We start from the raw sequence: 20969 nt of genomic DNA, 5'->3' as shown, positions 1-20969 counted from the left end.
CCCTCCCCCGGCGGCAGCGCTCCCCCAGGCAGCGGGGCCGCCCGAAGGGGACCCGCGACCCCCGCGGCGGCGGCGACCTCAGGGTCGGCCGTCCAGTGAACTTGACTGCGCCGAGGGGCGGAGCGGCGGCGTTCCTCGTTTATTCCGGCTGCGCCTGAGGCTGCTGCTCCCTGACTGTCAAGTCCAAAGGCTTTCAGCGCCTGGAAATAGCGAAGGGCTGGGAAAGGGGTGCTGAGAGCGCGTGGTTGATAACCCAGCCCGTGAATGTCCGCGGGCGGAGGGGAACGGCCTCTCCCTGCTGGCAGGGTGCTAACACCCGTCTGAACCGTGCCTCTCCGGGCAGCTGTTGGATTTGTCCACGTGCCAGCGCTTGTCATTTTAGGGTGAAAACTTGCTCATTCTAGAAGCAATTTATCATATTTTTAAATAGGTATTCCCCTGTTATTTTGATGATTTCACTAGGAACGTTTGCTGTCCTTGAAAGTCAGTCACTGTAATGCTTTTTAGAGCTACACACACATCTCGCTCCCCTAACGATGCCAGTGTGATTCTCAGCATCTCCTGGATGTGACAGTAGTTGCACTCTAGGCTGTCACGTTGCGCGTTGGTTTGTGATGTGCACAGATGCCCACTGGGTATGAAACGAGACAGCCCAATTCAGCCCTTTAAAGCGCTTCTTCGAACATTTCTCAACAAATCTTCCGAGAGGCTCAAAGCTGGCTTGCCGGGTTTCCAGCAGAGAGCTTTCTGCTTTTCTGCAGGTTTGCCCCATTGCCTTCTCACATCCTGCCCCTGCCTCCTGGGCAGCCCCCTCTCGGGCCCGCCTAGGGCTGGGGCCCCAGAGGCCCCTTGCGCCCAGCGCAGGCAGCCTTGCAGCGCACTCACAGAGCGGCTGCTATGTGGGAGGCAGCAGAAACCTGAGGGAGAGCGTATTCCTTCTTGGCGGCTTGGAGGTCTGGAGAAGCATGTTAGCTTTTGAGACAGCGGTATTAGCGCTTCTGAAATGAATATTTGGTGCAACTTATGTTTCAGCTTAATTAGTTTCATTATAACGTGGAATGAAAGCAAACTGAGAACTCCTCTGTGTATTTAATATTGATTTAACTCTAAGTAATGTCTGTCCAGTGTTCTTTGGAAGTTATCTTCATGCCTACTAGGTAGCACAGGGAGCATAGAAGCAAGTTTTTTTAGGTTTTCATTGTCGGCTGCAAGAAAAATATTTGAAAACCTTAGCAGTTCTAAGAAAGTCTACAGGGGATTCTTTCCAATCCATTATACCCAACTGATGTGATGATTTCTTGCATCCTGTCACATACACTATCCAGATGGCCAAGCTATCCACTGCAGATTTCTGGGGTCAGATCAGATCTTGTGGGAAAATAGGTTTTATTTTGTTTTGCTTGTATTTTCTGTTCATACAAGCTGTGTAATATGCATCCAGCCAAGATTAGAAATCCTAAAGCTCTTTATTTCAAACTCATGTATGTACCCACCTTTTTAAATTACCTTTTTATAAAAAATGTTTTTCCAATTACAGAATGTTATTGCTGGTTTGATTGTTACCTTATCTTGTCATATCTATGGTGCTCTCATTTGCCTTTGTGAGAAAGGGATCTTTATATAATACATTTTATTGTATCATAATACATTAAGCTCATAAGCCTAAAAACTCGTGATGATACACTCTTCATTACTCATTCCTGATCTCATATAAAATGTAATAGAAAAGCACTAATAAAATTCGACTATAGCATTATTAAAATGTTAAACCATAAATATTTTTGCTGTAAAAATATATTCAAGTTTAAAATTTTCAAGAAGAAGGATGACACAGGATTTAGAAACTGGGTGTGCAATAGGTCAGACAGCACGGACTTGAAACCATAAGATACTGAATTGCTAGAAGAGCAGAACAAGACAGAGTATGCAGGAGAGGATCTATTTTTAACTGCACATATGATTAGATGCAGCAGGACTTAGATAAAATTTGCAATCTGAAGAAGGGGGTTTTTCACCCCCCTGCATAACTCAGAAATAGAAATCCTGTAAGTCACCACAGTTCTTCACTCATATTTATAATAAAAGTAAGGGTTATAAAATAACCCAAAACCCTTATAGTATTTTTACTATGCAAATTATTTTTTCTGGCAAGTCTAGAGAAGCTTTGCTTCATCACATGGCGCATTCAACTTCTGCTCTTAACTGGATCATAAATGCATACCCTCACATCAATCTAGGTATTTATATTTTGTTCTTCACAGGTCTTCTGTGCATTTTGAAATTAATTCTGTCCTCAGAGACATCTGTACAGGGAATTTTTGCCATTAAACTTGAGGCCTCATCTATGTTTATGGTTCCATGTGCCGTCCATTATATCCTTCTTCAGAACTGAGTCTCCCTTTTACCATCAACAGCAGAAATAGAATATGGGAACATGCTAAGGTCCCTCCGCATAAGAGTTCTTTATTTAAAAACTTATAATAATTCAGAAGTTAAAAAACGGTTTCCATACACTACAAGCATTGCCCATCCTTTCCTTATCTGTAATACAATTGCTTGGAAACATGAGTCTTTACTGTCTTACGTTGTCATTACACACAGGCTTTACATCTGTGCAGAGTAAGTGAACAGCACATACAAGGCTAATAATCTGCTCTGGCAACAAAGTTTACACCTATTTTGTACAAATCTGAAAGATTATACAAAGGCTAAAAGGTTAGATATTCTCACTGTCTGACCTTGAGCAAGTATTCTACTGTTCTGTGTTTTAGTTTGCTCATCTGCAAACCAAGTATTATGACGCCTAGTTCAGAAGGGTATTCTGAGAATTTATCATCATTGCAGAGCAATTTAAGGCTCTCAGATTAAAGTTGCCTTGTAAATGCCAGAAATTATTATCGATCAATACCAGAAAATGCTGTTCTGTGTGGCAGAATTGAATGATCAATAGCTGATGTGTGAAATGTTTTCCATATTGACCAAAGAGGTTTTATCCAGTACTACTTAATAGGCATGCAATGAGGACAAATCTATAATATTGGCAAATCATGGCATGCACTGCAAAATGATTTTAGATTCTGGTCTGATAAAAGGAAAACACAGTTCACCAATACCATGAACTCACAGCATTTCTTCCCTTTGTTTTGCTTTACGTTAATCACTGTGAGAAAGGACACCTTTTAATTCTCAAGTAAGCCAAAACACAGACTAACTGGGAAATAGTAGCACAAAGCCTTATGCTTCCCCTTTCTGCAGCATGAATTTCACCTTTTCTGAATGAACTATTAGAAAAAAGTAACTTTGGCAGAGGCAACAAGACATAATATATTTATAGAATACACATCCAGACACAACAGTTCAGTACTAAGGATGTTTGTGCAGCTATTTCAGCTCTTATCTTCCACTAAACTGTGAAATGTGACAGTGAAATAAAAAACATCTGTGCTCTGCTCCCACTATATTTAACATACATAATGTCTTAGCAGTGTTTTTGTATTAGTGTGTTACCTTTTAAACAACTGCAATTAAACAATGTTTACCTTTGCAACTAAATACTGTAATTAAAGCTAAGTGTTTACACTCTTGGCAGGCAGAAACTTAAAATGACAATATTGAAATGTCTACAAGAATGAACATATTTAAGGGAAAGGTGTTTATTCTTCATTTTTTGTACCTAACTTTCATTAATCCTATTCTAATTGAAAAAGCATGGGACAGATTTTCCAGCATACTGAGGTCTCTCTGAATTTTTCCTTTGCACAGTCATCTATAAAACTAGCTTCTCTGACAGTGGCTAAAATATCTGGGGAAGCCATATCGCGTTCCTATTCTGTGGACGTGTTTGCAGAGGGGTTATGATCAGAATGACTAATGTAACTGAACACAGGAAAAATGAAATACTACTGGTGTGGAATCCTCAGAACTCCCAGGGTCCTAGTCTTTACAGCTTTGCTGTTAACCATCTACGCTGCATTTTCTAATTATATTACTGTCTGAGCTTTGTGTTTCTATATTGGGAATTACATCTATCCATCTAAGCGTACATATCGAAATGAATATATAAAATGTGTAGTTCTGCTTACAATTATCCAAGCCCGTGCTTACTCACTGCATTCACTTCTAGATGGAGAGCACCCAGTTCACACCCAGTTTTGACCTGTTTGGGTCACTGAATGCCTGTGGGTACATCCACCCCCAGGTGGCCTCTCTCTTAGTGTGTTCCTGGTTCTGGGTCTTTGAAGCACTTACATAATGTGTTTCTGCAGGCCAAACTACTGCGGCATTACCATATTGTTGAGTGTTTAAGTATGCACTGAGTGCAGTAACATGCAGTTCTTCACAGGCCGTGTAGCTCTTTCTTCTCAGTGGGATCAGCATCTTTTAATTGTCCTAACATCAGCCTGGTTGAAGCTCACTCCCTCAGCCATGACAACATGTCTTTTATACTGCACTTCCACGAATGTCTCCAATTTGTTTTTGTTATCGGAAGGCATGCCCAGCACCTACAGTGAAACTTGCTTCATCAATTTCATTCTAATTATGTGCTGTAGACACTTAAAACTTTTAGAAACTCTTATTTTCTAGGCCTCATCTTAGCACAAGAGAGAATAAATGGAGGAAAATTTCAGATGAAATTGGTAAACCACTTTTGACAACAGGGAGGGTGAAGAAAAGCTTCATCCACAAATGACCTACGTCCATCCAGTGTAGACAGAACTGGGAGAAAAAAATGTCTTGTATGACCATTTTTCTTTTTAAAGAGAGGTGTCTTTAGTGTTCAGTGGAAACCATTTGTATATAACTGAGACAAGATCATAGCACTATTACAGGATTTCCTTTTATACCTCCTTGCAGTTAACATTTGAGTTGTGATGCCCCAAAATATATATAGTTTAACAACGTAAGGAAATTAATTTAAAATCATGATTGACAGCTCCTCCTCTATGTTGGACAGGGAATGATATCAAAATTCAGACTAGAACTATTTTTCATGAGAGCAATCCAAGTAATTTCTCTTTAGTGAAAGACACAATTAATGGGAAGATTGGGATAGTTTATTTTGCTTTATTCTACCCAAGTCTACCCAAATCTACCCAAATATTTAGAGTACCTACTGTAGCTGCATAGTTATCACTTCTATGACGATATTTTAGGGCTCTGACAAACATGTGGATATGAATAAAATCTGAGTGACTAAGTCTGTTTTTGCTCCCAACCATTTGCCTCATCCTCTTGAAAGAGGTTGTTAGCCCTGGAAAGCCAAGAGAGCAGATCTATCTGTGAGTCAGGTCCTAAACCACTGTAGATTTCAGCCCTGTGTACTAAGGTAAAATGAGATTCAAGTCTTCAGTGCGCTGGGCCGAAAACCATGGTGGTTCAGAAGCGGATTCATGAGGGAATCAGATATCCTTACTTCGAGGTGGCAGCATCTGTCAGTAAGGATGGCTGGGGACAGTAGCAACTCAACTGCTTGACTGTAATGCCCTGCCGCATGTCAGTCAGAGCTCTTAGTTTAAGAGAGCAGTGAGTAATGTAGTCTGCCTTACTATCGAGCACTGTCAGGCTCCTTGTGCAACCAGAACAGAGGAATAGTCACAGTGGCTACTTTAGGCACTTGCGGTAGGTAGCTCATTTCTGTGGATCACATCAAAGAGCCTGACAGTGCTCTTACACCATTTTTATAGTGATGTGTCTCTGAATTTCAGTGGTGCTTGTCTTGATTTAGATCGTTGTGAAGAGAGGAGAGGCAGACACACTCTTTATTTATGCTATTCTTTAGTATTTCTCAAACACTACCATGTATCATGCCAGGCAGTTTTAGGTACCACAGAGTATCGTTGACATCCCTAGAACAGAACAGGTGACCGCAAATGGTGGAAAACTGGCTGAACTATTACCTGTTGGCTGGGTGCTCCCTTAATCGTTGTAACTTGGAGTGTACACAGCCCAAAAGGTGGTACACTATGGGGAAATCCTCCTTCCCCACTACTCCTGAGTAAATCTGTTGGGAGACAAGTTTCTCTTGATGGGAGAGCAAGCTGTAATTTTGTCCAGTGGCTCTGCAGATGTTAAGGGGTTTGAATCTGGTTGACTCTGCCATTTTCATACACAGCATCCTGCTCCCTTGAGAACACTCCAGGAGAATGTTAGTCTTAAAAGATGCTCAGTGATAGTGTTTGAGAGGAGGCATCACAAAAATAATATATTCTTGCTATTTCACCCTCATTTTCCTGGAGCCAAGCACAGAACCATGCACATTCTCGGCTTTCCCAGACCCTCTTTTTTCCAAGAAAACTCTCCATTTGGCCATTAGAAGCAAGAAATCCTACTGCAGTGGTGAAAGATGTTACCCATGTCATTTAAAAAGAGCCCTTTTTACATGTAGCTTCACACAGTATAATTGGATCCCAAATCTCTACATTGAATTAAATGCAGGGAGCATTTCCTGTAAAGTTATCAAAAACATAATGCTGGCGAAATAAGCACATACAGTAAAGGGTGACAAACTGCAAGATGCCGAACACACATCAAAAAAAAAAAGAAAGAAAATTGTACTTGTGGAATCCTAATTGGTTTAGTTAATTATTACTAATGATGTGAGTTCAAAACAGTAAGGATTTCAGCCTGTCAATGCAACATCTCCTTCTGGATAGCTTCTTTCTGCCCCTTTCCAGTTCTTTTAGCATAGGTTTTAAATGGAATCATTATTTAGTATTTGAATATTGTGAGAGAGGTGATCATTAAATGTAGGTTGCTATTAAACATAGCACCCTTGCTTTTAGATATTTGGTGTTTTTATCATTTTACTGTGTATTCCTTTTCTGCCAGAATAATCTTCTTATCAGCAAATATGTATAGCCCTTGAAGGACATCAAACAATCTCATTCTTGTCTTTGCCATGATTGTCTTTGCTGATACAAGTCTACATGCTTACAATTTCTGTACTGATCCATATGTAATTAAAAGTATAGAAAATGAGTGGTTTTATCTAACTGGACTTTTTTTGTCCGATATTTTTATTTATGCCCACTTTTTTCATTTAAGATGATGTACATCCATTTCCAAGTCATCTTGTTTAGAATATCTCCTGATCTTGATATCATATCATACTCCTGGATGGATGTGTTACTATCTTTAATGTCAAAGCATAATTTCATCTTTGTGCATTAGAGCCAAAGTTGTTATTACTTAGTGTTCCCAATGTTTAGACTGCCTAATGCTTAAATATGTCTAATAGGTCTAGTAAAATATTTTTTTAATTTACATGACTCTTTTAGTCTCCTTTGAGGTTTCCCCTATAGCTCTTCATTAACATATCCAGGAGCATGACAAATATACTGGTTTGTTCTGCTAATGTGTCTGCCTGTGTTCATTCTTTGGGGCAAACCTAGAACCTTTACACACTGTTTGTGATGTAGCCCTATACAGCAGCTGATACTGGATTACGCTTAATATTTGTAAGTGAACAGACTTGAAACTGAACACTGAATTGACACTTTATAAGCTTTGTTCTGCTATTTTTGCTGTCCCTGTCCATTTGTTCTCTCAGACCTCTTTTTGCCTAGGCTTGGGCTGATTATTCCAACTGTCTTTGAAGAGTTGGCCATAGAGTAACATTGACATTCCTAGAACAGAACAGTGACAGCAAATGGTGGAAAAGTTGAACATGGCCAAACAATGTATTTTTGAAACACCAGTGGCTGCTGAGGGATATTATAAAGTAAGAGCTCAGTGCCAAACTGAAAGCAATAACCAACCAATAAAATAAAATAGCCATTTCACTGATCAGTAAAAAAGGTACTAATGAGAATGAAGCAATAAATACTCAACTATGGTGTCCTTTCATGGAAATATAAGCTCCTCAGGAACTGAGGGTGAAGCAGATGGAATAATAGAATAAGGAAAAAAAGTCCAGTTTGGATTTTAAACTACCATATTTGGTGAAAGACAGTAAATGATTTATTTTTGGTAATTTCTATCAACTGTAGTAAATATTTTCCCTACTATCAGTTCAAAATCAAACTCAGAGGGGCATGCCAAATTAACCCTGTTCCCCTTTATAAACTAAAATTTGTTAGCTGGATTCAAATAATTTTCAGTGATTAAGCTGATGCCCAAACACACAGTAATAAGATACTCTGTAATAAATAGCATGATCACAGAATACTTCATGTTATAATCCTGTTCAGGTACTGCAGTCATTATCATCCTGATTGATAGTGGTATCTACAGACCATTGTGAGTGGCAGCACAAAGCCAGAGATGGCCCAGTCAGCTGACTGGGCATGACAGCTTGTTTGCATTCATGAAAGAGGAGAAAAAAATGATAACACAAAGAACAAAATATAAAACAAGGAAACTGTTATCAAAAGTTGAAAGAAAGAAAAAGGATACAGAGAATGAATGATGGATTAAAACCTGAAAGCTTCTGATACTTCTATTGTCTATTTGCTTTTCAAGGCAGATATTTTGCTTCTCCATGTTTAAATTTTGGAGGAAACAATTAATTGCCTGTTTGAAGTATTTAAAGCATGCTATGTAGCTCTGTTAGTTTCTTTATATCATTGGAACTATGGACGGAGAAAATAAGCCAACACCATTCATGAAAAGTTTTCAAAACCGTGAAGCAAAATGTAGCATGAATTTCCACCTTATTTAGGTATTTTCTTAATTTACGATGAATTAATAATCATTATACACAGACAAGTAGTGTATGGATAGGTGCTGACATAAACTAGGCTGTGCTTCAACTAGAAAGAGTGGTAGCACCAATATTTTTCTGCCCGTGACTAAGCAGGGATATGTAGGAAGCAGCAATCTCTTTTTTTGACTCATTGATACAGTTGGAGAAGAAATGGGCAAGCTTTTAGGGTTGGATTTCCTTTATCAGATTCATATACCATTTAATGACTGCCAGAATACTGATGCTACTAAATGAACAAATAATCCCCACAAATAGGCTTTAAAGTAAAAAAACAAACAAACAAACAAACAAAAAACCCCACAACCCCAAGTAAGTATACAACAAACATTTAGGAGTCTTGGACTAAAATGGCCAATCTGAACTGGAAAACAAAATGTTTACTGCATAATGACATTTTATTTTTTAAGAAAATAAATAAACTGGGGGAAGGGAAGTCACGTGTTTAGGTGCTTGGGAATCACTAAAGACATCAAAATGCATAGGAGGTATATAGCCAGCAAAAGCAGGTGTAGGAACTGTAGGAAATGAAATGGTGTCACCATTTTTAGAATAAACACATGAGAACTGAGCTGTCACATTAAAGCTGACAGCACTCATATGCAGCTCTAATCTGCTGTGCAGAGATCTGGGTTAGGAGAGGATGAAAATCTATAGATGCACTACTCTAAGACTGCCTTTCTGAGCTTGCAAATGAAAATCAAAAATCATGCATGAGCAGAAACATTACAAAACATGGGGATATAGAAGATGCCAGCAAAAACCAGATGATTTAACCCTCTTTAACAATTCTTTTCTGTCCAAAGAGGCTCAAGATGTTAAGATGCTTTAAATTAAATGACTGTGTTTATCTCCCTTTACATGCTGATGTAACACAGTCAAAATAACATGGATGATTCCTACAACTTAATGAGACAGACTTTGTTTGCATCACTGTGAAGTTTAACACTCTTTCAGGGTCCATTCTCAACAGTGCCACTACTTGAAATATTTCACAGTGCTCTAACTGCAGGTCTTGATGTTAATGGGGCATGTCAATACTCAGGAACTTGCAGGATCAGGACCTTGGTCACCTTGGACTGCATTTACTGCTGAATCTTTTAGCACAGTCTTTAAAATAATGAAAAAGGATACCTCACACTTCAATGCAGTGGAACTAGAAGGTTTGGCATGAAGAATGGTATTTAATAGATGAGTATATAACTGGGTTTTAAAACTGCTACAAATGGTCATGTACTATATGGTAACAAAAACTTCAGCAGTTTATTACACTGTAACCTGCTGCTGCTAATTTATAAGCTATTTATCTTAGGTTTCAGCTTTTTTTGGAAGCACATACATATGCTTCCATAAAAACAAATGTCCATAAGGAATGCTGCACCATAAAATTGAATTTTAATAGAGAGAGGAAGGCTGACAGCAAAAATAATCAATTTCATCTACAGCACTGCAGATCAGCATATTGTGACTGACAGCACTCTGCTTGTTGTGTGGATGCAAGCTCCCCCATATAACACTATCACAGTCCAATACCAGTCTCAGAAAGAGACAGCGTTTAATTGCATGAAGACATAATGAGACATAATACAGACCAAGTTATGCATATGCTTAGCTTCTTACGAATGTCTTCATTTTTCTTGACAGCCCTTGTTTGGAGTTCTCAGCTGTTAACCTAGTCATTCTGCTTCATACCATGCCGCACAGCTTTCACATCTCGAGGCAGCAGAGCAGAGCTGCCGCTGAGGAACTGGGCAGGTTACTGCTGCCAGGGGCCGCAGGGGCCAGTGTCGGGGGGCTGCCAGCAGGGCAGGGCCAGGCCTGGAGGCCAGGACCCATCCCACCGCCCTGAGGACGCAGGGCACTGGGGGCAGCTGGGGCAGCCCTGATCTCCCCCCCTCACCTCATGAGGCTGGGCTGGGCCGAGGCTGGGCCTGGTGGGTGCCCATGGGTCAGGGCTGGGGCCATGGTGGGGGTTGGGAGGCCTGTGGCTGGGCAGGGCAGGGGCAGGGGCAGGGGCAGCAGCAGCAGCAGGAGCAGGACCAGAGCCGGGCACCGCAGCCATGTGTCGCTGTGGGGGAGGCCCTGGGGAGGCTGGTTTAAGGCCTACTGGTGCCCTCAGAGCCCTGACAATTATCCACTGAAAGCTCTCTTCTCCCTTCGTGGTTCCTTTTCTCTCAAAATTTCATGGCAAATACTGTCTTAGTTATTTATGCCCAGGTTAGCCTACTGAAACACACCAAAATACAAATGCATACAATCTAAGTTATAATTTGTGTGTTATGAATGAAACAATTATCACAAAGTTGGATTCTGCCTCTCAAACAATATTATAAAAAAAGAAAACCAAAATCCACAAAACCTTCTGAAAAGCTTCTCTGTTTTTTTTTCCTCTTGCAAGAATGAGAGCACTCAGCTCTGCGTAATGAAACACAGTGCAGAGTCCTGCCTGACACAGGCTGACCTCCACTACTAAACCCATTTGGTGCAGCACAGAGCCGCAATTTTATTTGACTGGCAGGAGTAGTAACTGAGCAGGAGTTCTGCATGGCACTTACACAGATCCATGTTGGATAATACCCCAACGCTCACAGCTCTGGGATTAGTGGGGCAGTTTCTGTGAACTGTGTGCTCCAGCCTCCTCACAGCTCTGCGACAGGGACATGGAGAGCCAGCTGTGCGTGGTTTGTAGACAAGCCCTGAGAGACGTATATTAGAACCAAGCTTCAAGGATTTTAACATACTGCTTTTACAAGATTAGTTAAGATACAGACAACAAATCCTAAAAGGTCTTCAATGTAACAGAGAAAATAGATAGACTTGAGGCACTTAAACACAAAGTTGCCATTGAGAAATATAACTAATAGCAAGTTACATTCTACAAGCACTTTGCTATTTGATCTAGAAACTCACTCCGTGCTCACAGTGCCCTTTGCAAATGTTCAGTTCCAACCCTGAGTTTCTGTCTGGACAGATCCAGACAGAAGGCAGAGGAGAAATGCAACTGCAGTCAGTGAATGGATCCTGCTGCAACTGCTTTGTTCTTCACAAAAAGCAGTACTTGAGGACCCACAGCTTGCCTAATATGTAATAATGTAAAGCAAAGGCTTGGCCTAGTAAGTCCATTTCTCTCATCAGACTTGAGTTGTTCAAGTTGATAGTTCTCATTCATGAGGATATGGGTTTCCCTGAGCATAGGCAGCAGCCGGGATTGGGAAGAAGGCAGTGCCAACCCTTGCAAGAACTTAGGTGAACCTCCAAAAAAGTGTATTTGAAATATGAAATATTTTACTATTGACCACCAATGGTTGTCTCCTTTTCAAACTGGTTAAGACCAAGAATGACAGGCTCTCTGTTTTATTGGAGAGATAGGTGGTTAACAGAGGAGCTGGCCCAATTTCTCCCACTGACTGTAAATAGACAAAAGCCATTTTCTCTGAATGGTGGGAAGAATACGACATCCTACCTGTGAAAGGTGTTGCACTATGCAGAAATCAATTCAGCGTGCACTGTGTTAGGAAGGGAGAGCACGTGAGTAAACTCAACAGAGGCTACCATCTGTGGTGCTCCTCTGGAGAGGACATCATTCCACTCTCTCACTCCTCTTCCTGATCTTTTGGCCACTGTTATTTATCCTCAGTGTTGATAGGCATGGAGAACTGAATCCAGATCCCTCCTCTTTCATGTGAGTGACACAACCACTAGGCTTCAGAATCACCCTCTCTTTCATGAATCCTGACTCACTCTCTGCAGAGTAGCATGCACTGTTCTCTCTACCTTCACACAGCCTGGAGGTCACAGCACTCTTCAGGAGCTCACAAAATATACAACTGTACCCTTTCAAGTTGACACTGTGGCTTGGTAGTGGCATAAGGAGCAGCTGCCCTGTCTTGTGCTGGCTCCAGGCCATTTGCTGGCTTGTTTGAGCAAACCAGCTTGGCAGAAAACCATGTCCTTCTTTGTCAAACTATTCTTCTGAAATGGAGCAGCAGAGATTCTGGTGAACCAGATTAGCACAGGTGGTGGCAGTAACGCACAGCCAGGAGCAGAGGCAGGGGCAGGACCAGGGCAGCAGGCAGTCAGCCTGGCTTAGGCTGCTGTGGTGCTACAGCTTGAGAAAGCTACCGAACCTGAATCTCCTGCTTCCTTGAGTGTGTGCTTTCTAGGCTCCTTTTTCAGTGGAGGCAGTAATGCTGCCATCTTTCTGTGCTTTAGAAGAGAACACTGAGGCCTGCTGAGTTATCTGTGAGGCCAGTGGTGGCTGCCTCCTCTCAGGGAAGGAATTTAGTCCTTAGACCTCTAACAGCTGATGCCTTCTACTTACAACCCTATTTCAGTTGCCTAAGCAATGGAAAGGAGCATCCCCAGTGCTGTGTGTTTTAGCTCTACTGGTTAACCATAGCCAGGGTCACTGATCAGTGTGCTGAAATGGTTCTGCTGAAATGCTCAAATTTTTTTGGTGCTCTATATGTAGACTAGATCCCTAACTCTGTGGGTTGTATGCCTAAAAGCAATTTCTGGGGGCACAAGCCTTGGTCTAGCTGAGAACATACCTTTAAAAGGCATCTGAATTACTGGGGAATCTGAGTCTCATTTTTTAAAATTGCCTTGGCTCCAAAATAATGTAAGTTCTTCTGAAATATTACCTTTATGCAAAAGGCTGCTTGCTTGAATTCAGGTGCAATTATTTTGTAGTGGTAGTTTAAGTGCACAGGGAGGAAGGAGTTCAGAATGACTGAATCAATAAATAAAAGAAACTTTGTGGGAATAGCCTCAAATGGTGGGAATTTTGTATACATCAAAATAATATTTTTGGCCAAGATCATTGTAGTGATTTGTCTTTTAGTGAATAACCTCATGCTACTTTCACATATGTTTGAGTTTACCAAACTCAGGAACCACTGAAATTATGGTGAGAAAGTCTATTGTGGTTAGATTTGCAGTTTAATTTCCTAAACCATCCTCATCTTCCAAGATCTCCACTTTCTCCTTTGAACCCAAAGCATGTCAGTAGTCTTCTGCAGTTTCAGAGTTACCACACCACATAGTAGCCAACTGGTAAGACATTTCCTAAAACAGTGAAACTGACATGTCTAGCCTGATTCCTTCATACGTTGTGTGGATGTCATGTGCAAAGCTCCTGAGAAGCCATATATATCTGAGATACTGGGAGTTTTGAAAATCTGCTATTGAGATAACTGGAAGAAAGCAGATGTTGCACCCATCTTCACAACAGACCAAAAGTTCAACTGAGGGAACTACAGGCTGATCAGCCTCACTTTGGTCCCTGGGAAAATCATGGAGTGAGACATCTTGGCACACATCTCTAGGCACCTGAAAGAGAAGGTGGCTATTGAGAACAGTCAGCATGGATTTATCAAGTTTGAATCATACCTGATCAACCTGGTTACTTTCTAGAATAAAATAACTGGATTTTTGGATGAGGGGAGACCAGTGGATGTCATTTACTTCAACTTCAGCAAGGCTTTTGACACTGTATCCCACAATATTCTTGTATCCAGCTTAGGATGTTATGGTCTGGATGGCTGGACAACTAGATGAGTTAAAAACTAGTTGGATGATCAGGCTCAGAGGGTAGTGGTTAATGGGCTGTATTCTACCTGGAGGCCAGTAACAACTGGAGTACCATGGGGGTCTGCACTGGAACCTGTACTGTTTTAACATTTTTATCAATAACCTGGAGGAGACAATGGAGTAGACTCTCATCAAGTTTGTAGATGACACCTAACTGGAGAGGGAAGTTGATACACTCAAGGGCAAGGCTGCCATCCAGAGGGACCTAGAGAGGCTGGAGGAATTGACTGACAGGAACCTTATGAAATTCAGCAACGACAAATGCCAAGTCCTGTGCCTGAGAAGGAAGAACCCTTGACAAGAGTATGGGCTGGGGACAGACTGCCTGCAGAGCAGCTCTGCAAAAAAGGACCTGGGTGTTTTGACAAACAGCAAGGTGAATGTGAGCCAACAGTGTACCCTAGCAGCGAAGAAGGCCAAAAGTATCCGGGGGTGTATTAACAGGGATAAAGCCAGTAGGTTGAGGAAGAGATTGTCTCAGCACTTTAATCAGCACTTCTTAGACCACATCTAAAGTACTGTGTCCAGTTTTGGGTCCCTTTACAAGAAAGGCATCATTACATTGGAGTAAGTTCAATGGAGGGCCATTGAGACGGTCACTTGCCCTGTAAGAAGAAACTGAGGGAGCTGGGCTTGTTCCCCCTGGAGAGGGGATGGCTTCAGGGGGATCTGACAGCAGCCCCCTGGTACCTATGGGGAGATCATCAAGAAGGTGGAGCCAGGCTCTTTGCAGCAGTGCATAGCAGGAGGATGAAAGACAGTGGGCATAAACTGAAACAAGAGAAGGTCCAGCTGGATATAAGGAGAAACTTCTTCACCATGAAGTTAGCCCGGCAATGGAAGAGGGGCCCAAAGAGACTGTGCAGTTTCCATTCTTGACCCAACTGGATAAAGTCCTCAGCAACCTGGTCTGACCCCTCCGAGTCATAGCTGACCTTGCTTTGAGCAGGAGGTTCAACTAGAGACCTCCTGCCTGAATTATCTTATAACTCCATGATCCATACAGATTAGTAAGAGTGATATTGTGAAAAAAATTAAAGCAAAACATTTGGACAAAATAAAACACAAACATCTTCAAATACCTTTCCAAATACTTCAGTGTAAAGATCTTTTCTTGCCATATTTTTAGTATCCCTGGTTTCAAATAAAGTCTTAAGAAGAATAGAAAGTAAATGCTGGAATGGAAGATTAGACTTAACATTAATTAGGAAGCTAATTAATGCATTTGGCACTTTTATTTGAAAGTTGGGAATCTGTTCTCGTGTTCTTTTGGTGTGGAAAACGGAGAGCACAAAAGATGGGTTTGAGGGACCGTATTTCTGGGGACAGCATCAACGTGCTTTTTCCTTTGAGTTTTTTTTTGTGGCTTTAGACCACTGAAGTGCAAGGTCGATGAAGTTTTTCAGTGCATGAAGGGGCCAAGTTAATAGACATGAGCAAAAAGAATAGCCAGAATAAGAACACACAAAACTATCTGCATTCCTGCAGCCTGTATTCTGTAGTAAAAAGTCTGGATAAGGGATGAGCCTGGACTCTCTGATGCAACATAACAGAGAGGAAAAAAGAAATATGTGTTCCATATATCTGTCATGAATCAACAAGAAGGAGGTCAGCAGGAATATGAAATGAATTTTTATGAGAATGTTGGACATCATAAACTGTTCTCTCTCTTGCTTGGATTATCGCTAGGGCTCTTCTTTCTGAATTTATGGTTTTGACTTCTAGGGAGAACAATTAAGAAGAAACAACGAGCCTCTGTTGTCCTGACATAAAATCTGCAATAAAATCTAGCCTCTGGAAGAAAAGCTTAGAATCCATCAGGGAGAAAATACATCCTCTTGATAATTGTTTAGCAATGGCAGAACATGAGGACGCTGTAAGGATATGAGGCATGAGATTATAGATCTAATAAAAACGTCTGTTAAATAGAAAGTAATTGAGATGTTTTAGAATACATTCAGCAACCATGAACTGACACAATAGGACAAAAAAATCTGTAAGTCTACTTGAAAGAACAGAATCAGCAATCTTGCAGTGCTCCCTTCAAGGACAATAGGGGTTATTACTTTTTTGTAGTATACCTTGGAGAAGTTTCCAGTTTTTAAAGCACAATAATGCTGGAGCAGGTTCTGTCAAATATGAATAACTGAATTTGAAGTGAAATGCAGAGATTCTCAAAATATAACTGAAGACTTTGGAAAGCACTCAGAAAAAATATGTGGGTCACGTTCACTGCTCCCAGTCTCATTTATATCACTAAACTTGGCCTACGTCCACTGAAATCAGTAGAGTTGTGTTGGTGCAAAACATCACTAAAATAGCTGTGAATCAGTCCCAGTGTCTGCAGAAGTGATCTCTTAAGAGAAAGGAGCAGAAGATATCTTTTCAACCACTGATGTATATGGTATGATTCCCTGAACATCAGTGGAATTACTGAAGACTTACACCAATCAATGCATTGAGATCAGAACCTGCTCTCCCCTTACATCACTTATGTCCAGTGACATAATATCACCGTATTTGTGCTTACTGCACTAGACAATAATGAACCCCAACACTGTCTCCAAGGGCATAATACAGATTACTGAAGTCTAGCAACTTCCTAAATTGCTTGTTCTTTGAAGAGCTCATCTGTGGAATGAAGCCAGGTCCTGGCCTCTGCCAGTAGCTTTGTCTTAAGTTGGCAGCAGTCTCAATAAATAGATTGAGAAGTAAAAAAAGGAACAGAGTAAGACAAGGTGTGAGATGAAGGGGTAGACTACAGTGAGCACATGAGAAACCAGAAAAACAGCCTTTAGTAGAAAGGGAATAATATGAGTCAGTAAAGATTTAGAGAACAGAGAGAAAATGAGAGACAAAGAAACAATTAAAACAGGCAGTAAAAGACAGAGAGAGGAGGATATTAAAGAAGGAAAAGAAAGGTGGGTGGGGGAGGACTAGAGGCATTTCTTACTAGCTATCTCTTGAAAAAGATTCTTTTTCACTGAGAGCTTATACCTCATAAAGTCACTATTCTTTGAGTTGTACTCTATCTTCTCCCACAGAATGCATACAACTTCGGGATGGGAGAAGGGAACAAGGAAGCAATGGGGTCTCATACATCTGGGGTGGAATATCAGCCATAATCTTTTCTTTCTCTATGATCAAGCAGTATTTGACTTTTAGCTTATCTGACTCTGAAATGTTAAGAATTGCATCTAAGCTGTGGTGTGTTTCTAGTGTTCACAAATCCCAGACACCTAAAAATGGGAACAGGTTGCTTTTCTTCCCAAGGGCTTTGTACAGAAAGGATGTTTCCAAGAGAAACGCAGACAGAACTAGAAAATCCAGCAGCAGAACCTCCTTTTCACCCAAGCAGCTGCTATTAAATCTGAAAACTGTGTGCACAATGTGTGAGCAGTACCATTCCCAGACAAGTGCATGTATAAGAGCCTTACACTCACCATGTAAGCCTTTGAAAAGAAATCATCATACACACAATTCCTCTTACATATCTCTATCTGCATTTCTTACTCTCTCAGCCTAGGAGAACAAAAAATATTTATTTAAAGTGCTATTTACTTCTGCTGGCTAGTCCTTATTTCACCAGGGCTGGATGATGTCAAGTAAGCAATCTGTTTTTTTTTTCCTGTCCAGAGAAAGATCTGCATATTTGCCTGGTTTGAAAACCCATTGACTATTGCTGACTCAGGATCACTATGAACAGAAATCAATGCTACACGCCACTAGAAGGCTGATCATCCATCCCAGCCTTCCAAATATGTACAGCAGTTTGTTTTCTAGGCCTAGTGGTTCATGAGATTTTGAAGATAAAAATCACACTACTTTCATTAACATCCTCTCTGCTCAAATTGATTCAGTTCAGTTATAACCCAATTATAATGGCTGTTGTGTTCAAAACGATTTTTGATTGAAACAATGCTGTGTTTCATATGAAAACATATAATTGTAATTTCCAAGCTGTATGAAGCATTCATTTCCAGCTCTAGCAGTTTGTGGAAACATTGACTCCAAAACTAATGCAGGAATTGAAAGATATAGGTTAGAATTTAGGTAGTACTCAGAATAGTGTAACTTCAAGGGATGGTCTCATTAACCATATTATTTTGGAAATATTCCATTTACACTGTTAGGTATTCTCATAAACAAACAGCAAAACATATATCTCAGGTTAAGAAAAAAAAGAAGAGAAAATTAAAGAGCAGCAGAGAAACAGGTGAGGAAAATGAAATAGAAAGGGTGACATATGATCTGAATGAGCTCACACAGTTTGAGGCAGAATGTAAAACTGGAAGGGAATCTCTGGGTCACTGAATTCAGCTCACTGCAATTGCAGTATGATGGCATGGACATTAGGCTCAGATGGATGCTCAGAGTATCTGCTCCCCCACTTGTAGCAAACATCGTAAAGCAGTCTCTCATGCCATGTAACAATTGTAAGAACACTAGTACAAAAGGCAAAAAGCCTGAAAAATTACACCACGGCAAGGAAAGAGAACAGAGGAGATTCACAGCATTGCCATTAGCTGAAACATCCCTGGAGAATTTTGAGCAGATGGACCCTGCACCATGCCTTACAGGAAAGCAAAGAGCTGCTCAGTCTCTGTTCATCTGACACAAAGTAGAAAATTAATCCTTAAATTAACCTCAAGTCTGGCAATTAGTTTAGCCTTGGGAATGTGAGCAAGAAATGGCAGCCAGCAACAAGAGAAGTTTGTCAGGGTGTTGCCCTGATCTGGTCCTAATTGTGACCAATGTATAATATGCCAGAGAAAACTGATCAACAGACTTTTCTCTCTGCCCACCCCTGGCAGTACAATTGCCAAGTATCTCCCATAATACTGGATATCACGAATAAGGAGCTCAAATTCTGTGATATGTATGAGCTACTGCTTTCCCCCATTTATTCCCTTCCTTCATGCTCAAGGCCAGACCCAAGAGCTGTAACGTTCCCTGGCAGGAGAGTGGGAGATTTGTGTCTTCGTCCCAAAATCTTGGTCCAGTCACATGACCAATGCAGGGATTACTGCACCATAAATACACCTGATAGAGGAAGCATATCTCTTCGTCCATCACCTAACTTGTCAGTTTGGGGCAGGGCAACATCCTATCCAGAGTCCTCTGCAAGCTGTATTTTAACATTAAAGTTTGGCAACCCTACCCAGAAGTTTTTTAAAGTCAGGTACCAAAACTTGCCTGGCAAACCAAATGCAGCCACCCTAGGCAGTGCTGTACATAAACCCAATAAAATGGGATCTGCTCAACCCCAGTCTACCTACTCCTTTTGTGTACAGCCACAGCCTTTGGTCTTTGGCTTGTAAAACTGAATCATGACTTTAACCTCTATCTTCACCTTAGGCCATCATGTTGGAGTCCAATACTCTCTGACCAAGTTCTTTTAGATATTCCAAAGGTGGAGGGTATAATGTTTAATATAAAATTTACTTATTTGAAGATATTTAATGTTACGCAGGTTCCTGATTTACCAGAGTGATACAGCAATATACTGAAATCACAATGGAAGTGTAAGTTACACTTAACAAAATATAGCAATTGCAATACACAGTTCAATTACAATACAAATGTGATCTCCATTATCTGTCTCTATAATATTCTCAGTCATGAAGCTGGGCATCCCCAGTTGCCAGGGACCAGCTCAACCTCGTTGCTCCCTTCAAAATTCTTTTGTTAGTTGTTTAATTTTTATACTCTATGTTGGGCTGAGACACATATATACTCCCCCCACTGCTGTTTTGGCTAACTCAGGGAGACATTCACACTCTTCCGATGGACTCAGGGAGAAACATTTATACAACTAGCTGATCCACTCAAATGACATAGCTGTTTATCCAAAACAAGGCCACCATCTGGTCCCTTTTGTGTTGAGACAAATTCAGCCTTCTTTGCAACAGCTGTGGTCAGTCACTGCCTATATTCTTCCCTGAGCTTCATGGGCGCATTGCCCTTGCCCATCTCCTCTGAGCCTTCTTCCATTGTGGGTGTTTGTTGGTCTGTCACACCATCATGCCCTATCAGTCTGTGACTCAAATTCATTCAAGAAGCCCATTTCAGTGCCCACCCAAAACCTAGTCCAAAGACCATCTAGCTCAAAGGCTACTCCCCTCTCTTACTGGCAACAACCTCTCTCCTGGCTCCAAATTCTAGCCAGATAACCTTCAACAGTAGCTACAAAGGTCAGAGTCCCTTTCCAGTTCCCCAGATGTGAAAGTACAAAAGTTTAAGTTCAAGCAGAACACCCTGATGCTTGGCTATTTTCTGCTTCCCTAAGTGGCAGTATTCAAATAAGGCCAAGGAAGATAAGGTCATTGGTTACAACTATAGATAAAGAGAAATAAGATTAGCACATAAACAACTCACCTCTCATCTGCATCCGTAGTAAAATTCCAACCTGCTTCAACAGAGCCAAGTCTTCACCCATAATGAATAGCTCAAGCAAGTCTATTTGAGACTTAAATTGGGGTCACAAATCACTGTGAAGTATCACTCCAGTAACTGAACCACAGACTAGGATACTTCTGTAGAAGAGTTTAGTTTTATTACCAGAAATTGAGTGACAAACTTAATTTTTTATCTCAAGAATGTCCAAGAAGGTCAATATATATTGTAATTTCATGTTGCTTTCTCTGTTTTCTCTGTTTTGAACAATTTCTCTATC

At 40.9% G+C, this 20969-nt stretch overlaps 1 protein-coding gene across 1 annotated transcript in view; it reads right to left on the bottom strand.

Annotated features, from left to right (window-relative positions):
• The window catches only part of ZDHHC17 (zinc finger DHHC-type containing 17), a 108428-nt gene extending 87696 nt beyond the window's left edge, over positions 1 to 20732 (bottom strand). The window contains exon 1 of the mRNA XM_026074271.1: positions 20672 to 20732. Within this exon, the coding sequence (XP_025930056.1) occupies positions 20672 to 20732 (61 nt within the window). The remainder of the gene's footprint in view (positions 1 to 20671) is intronic.
• Between the last annotated feature and the right edge of the window lie 237 nt (positions 20733 to 20969).

Source organism: Apteryx rowi, unplaced genomic scaffold (genome assembly GCF_003343035.1).
Source record: "Apteryx rowi isolate R43461 unplaced genomic scaffold, aptRow1 scaffold_385, whole genome shotgun sequence".
Lineage (NCBI taxonomy): Eukaryota > Metazoa > Chordata > Aves > Apterygiformes > Apterygidae > Apteryx > Apteryx rowi.
This window is presented reverse-complemented; position numbering and strand designations above follow the sequence as displayed.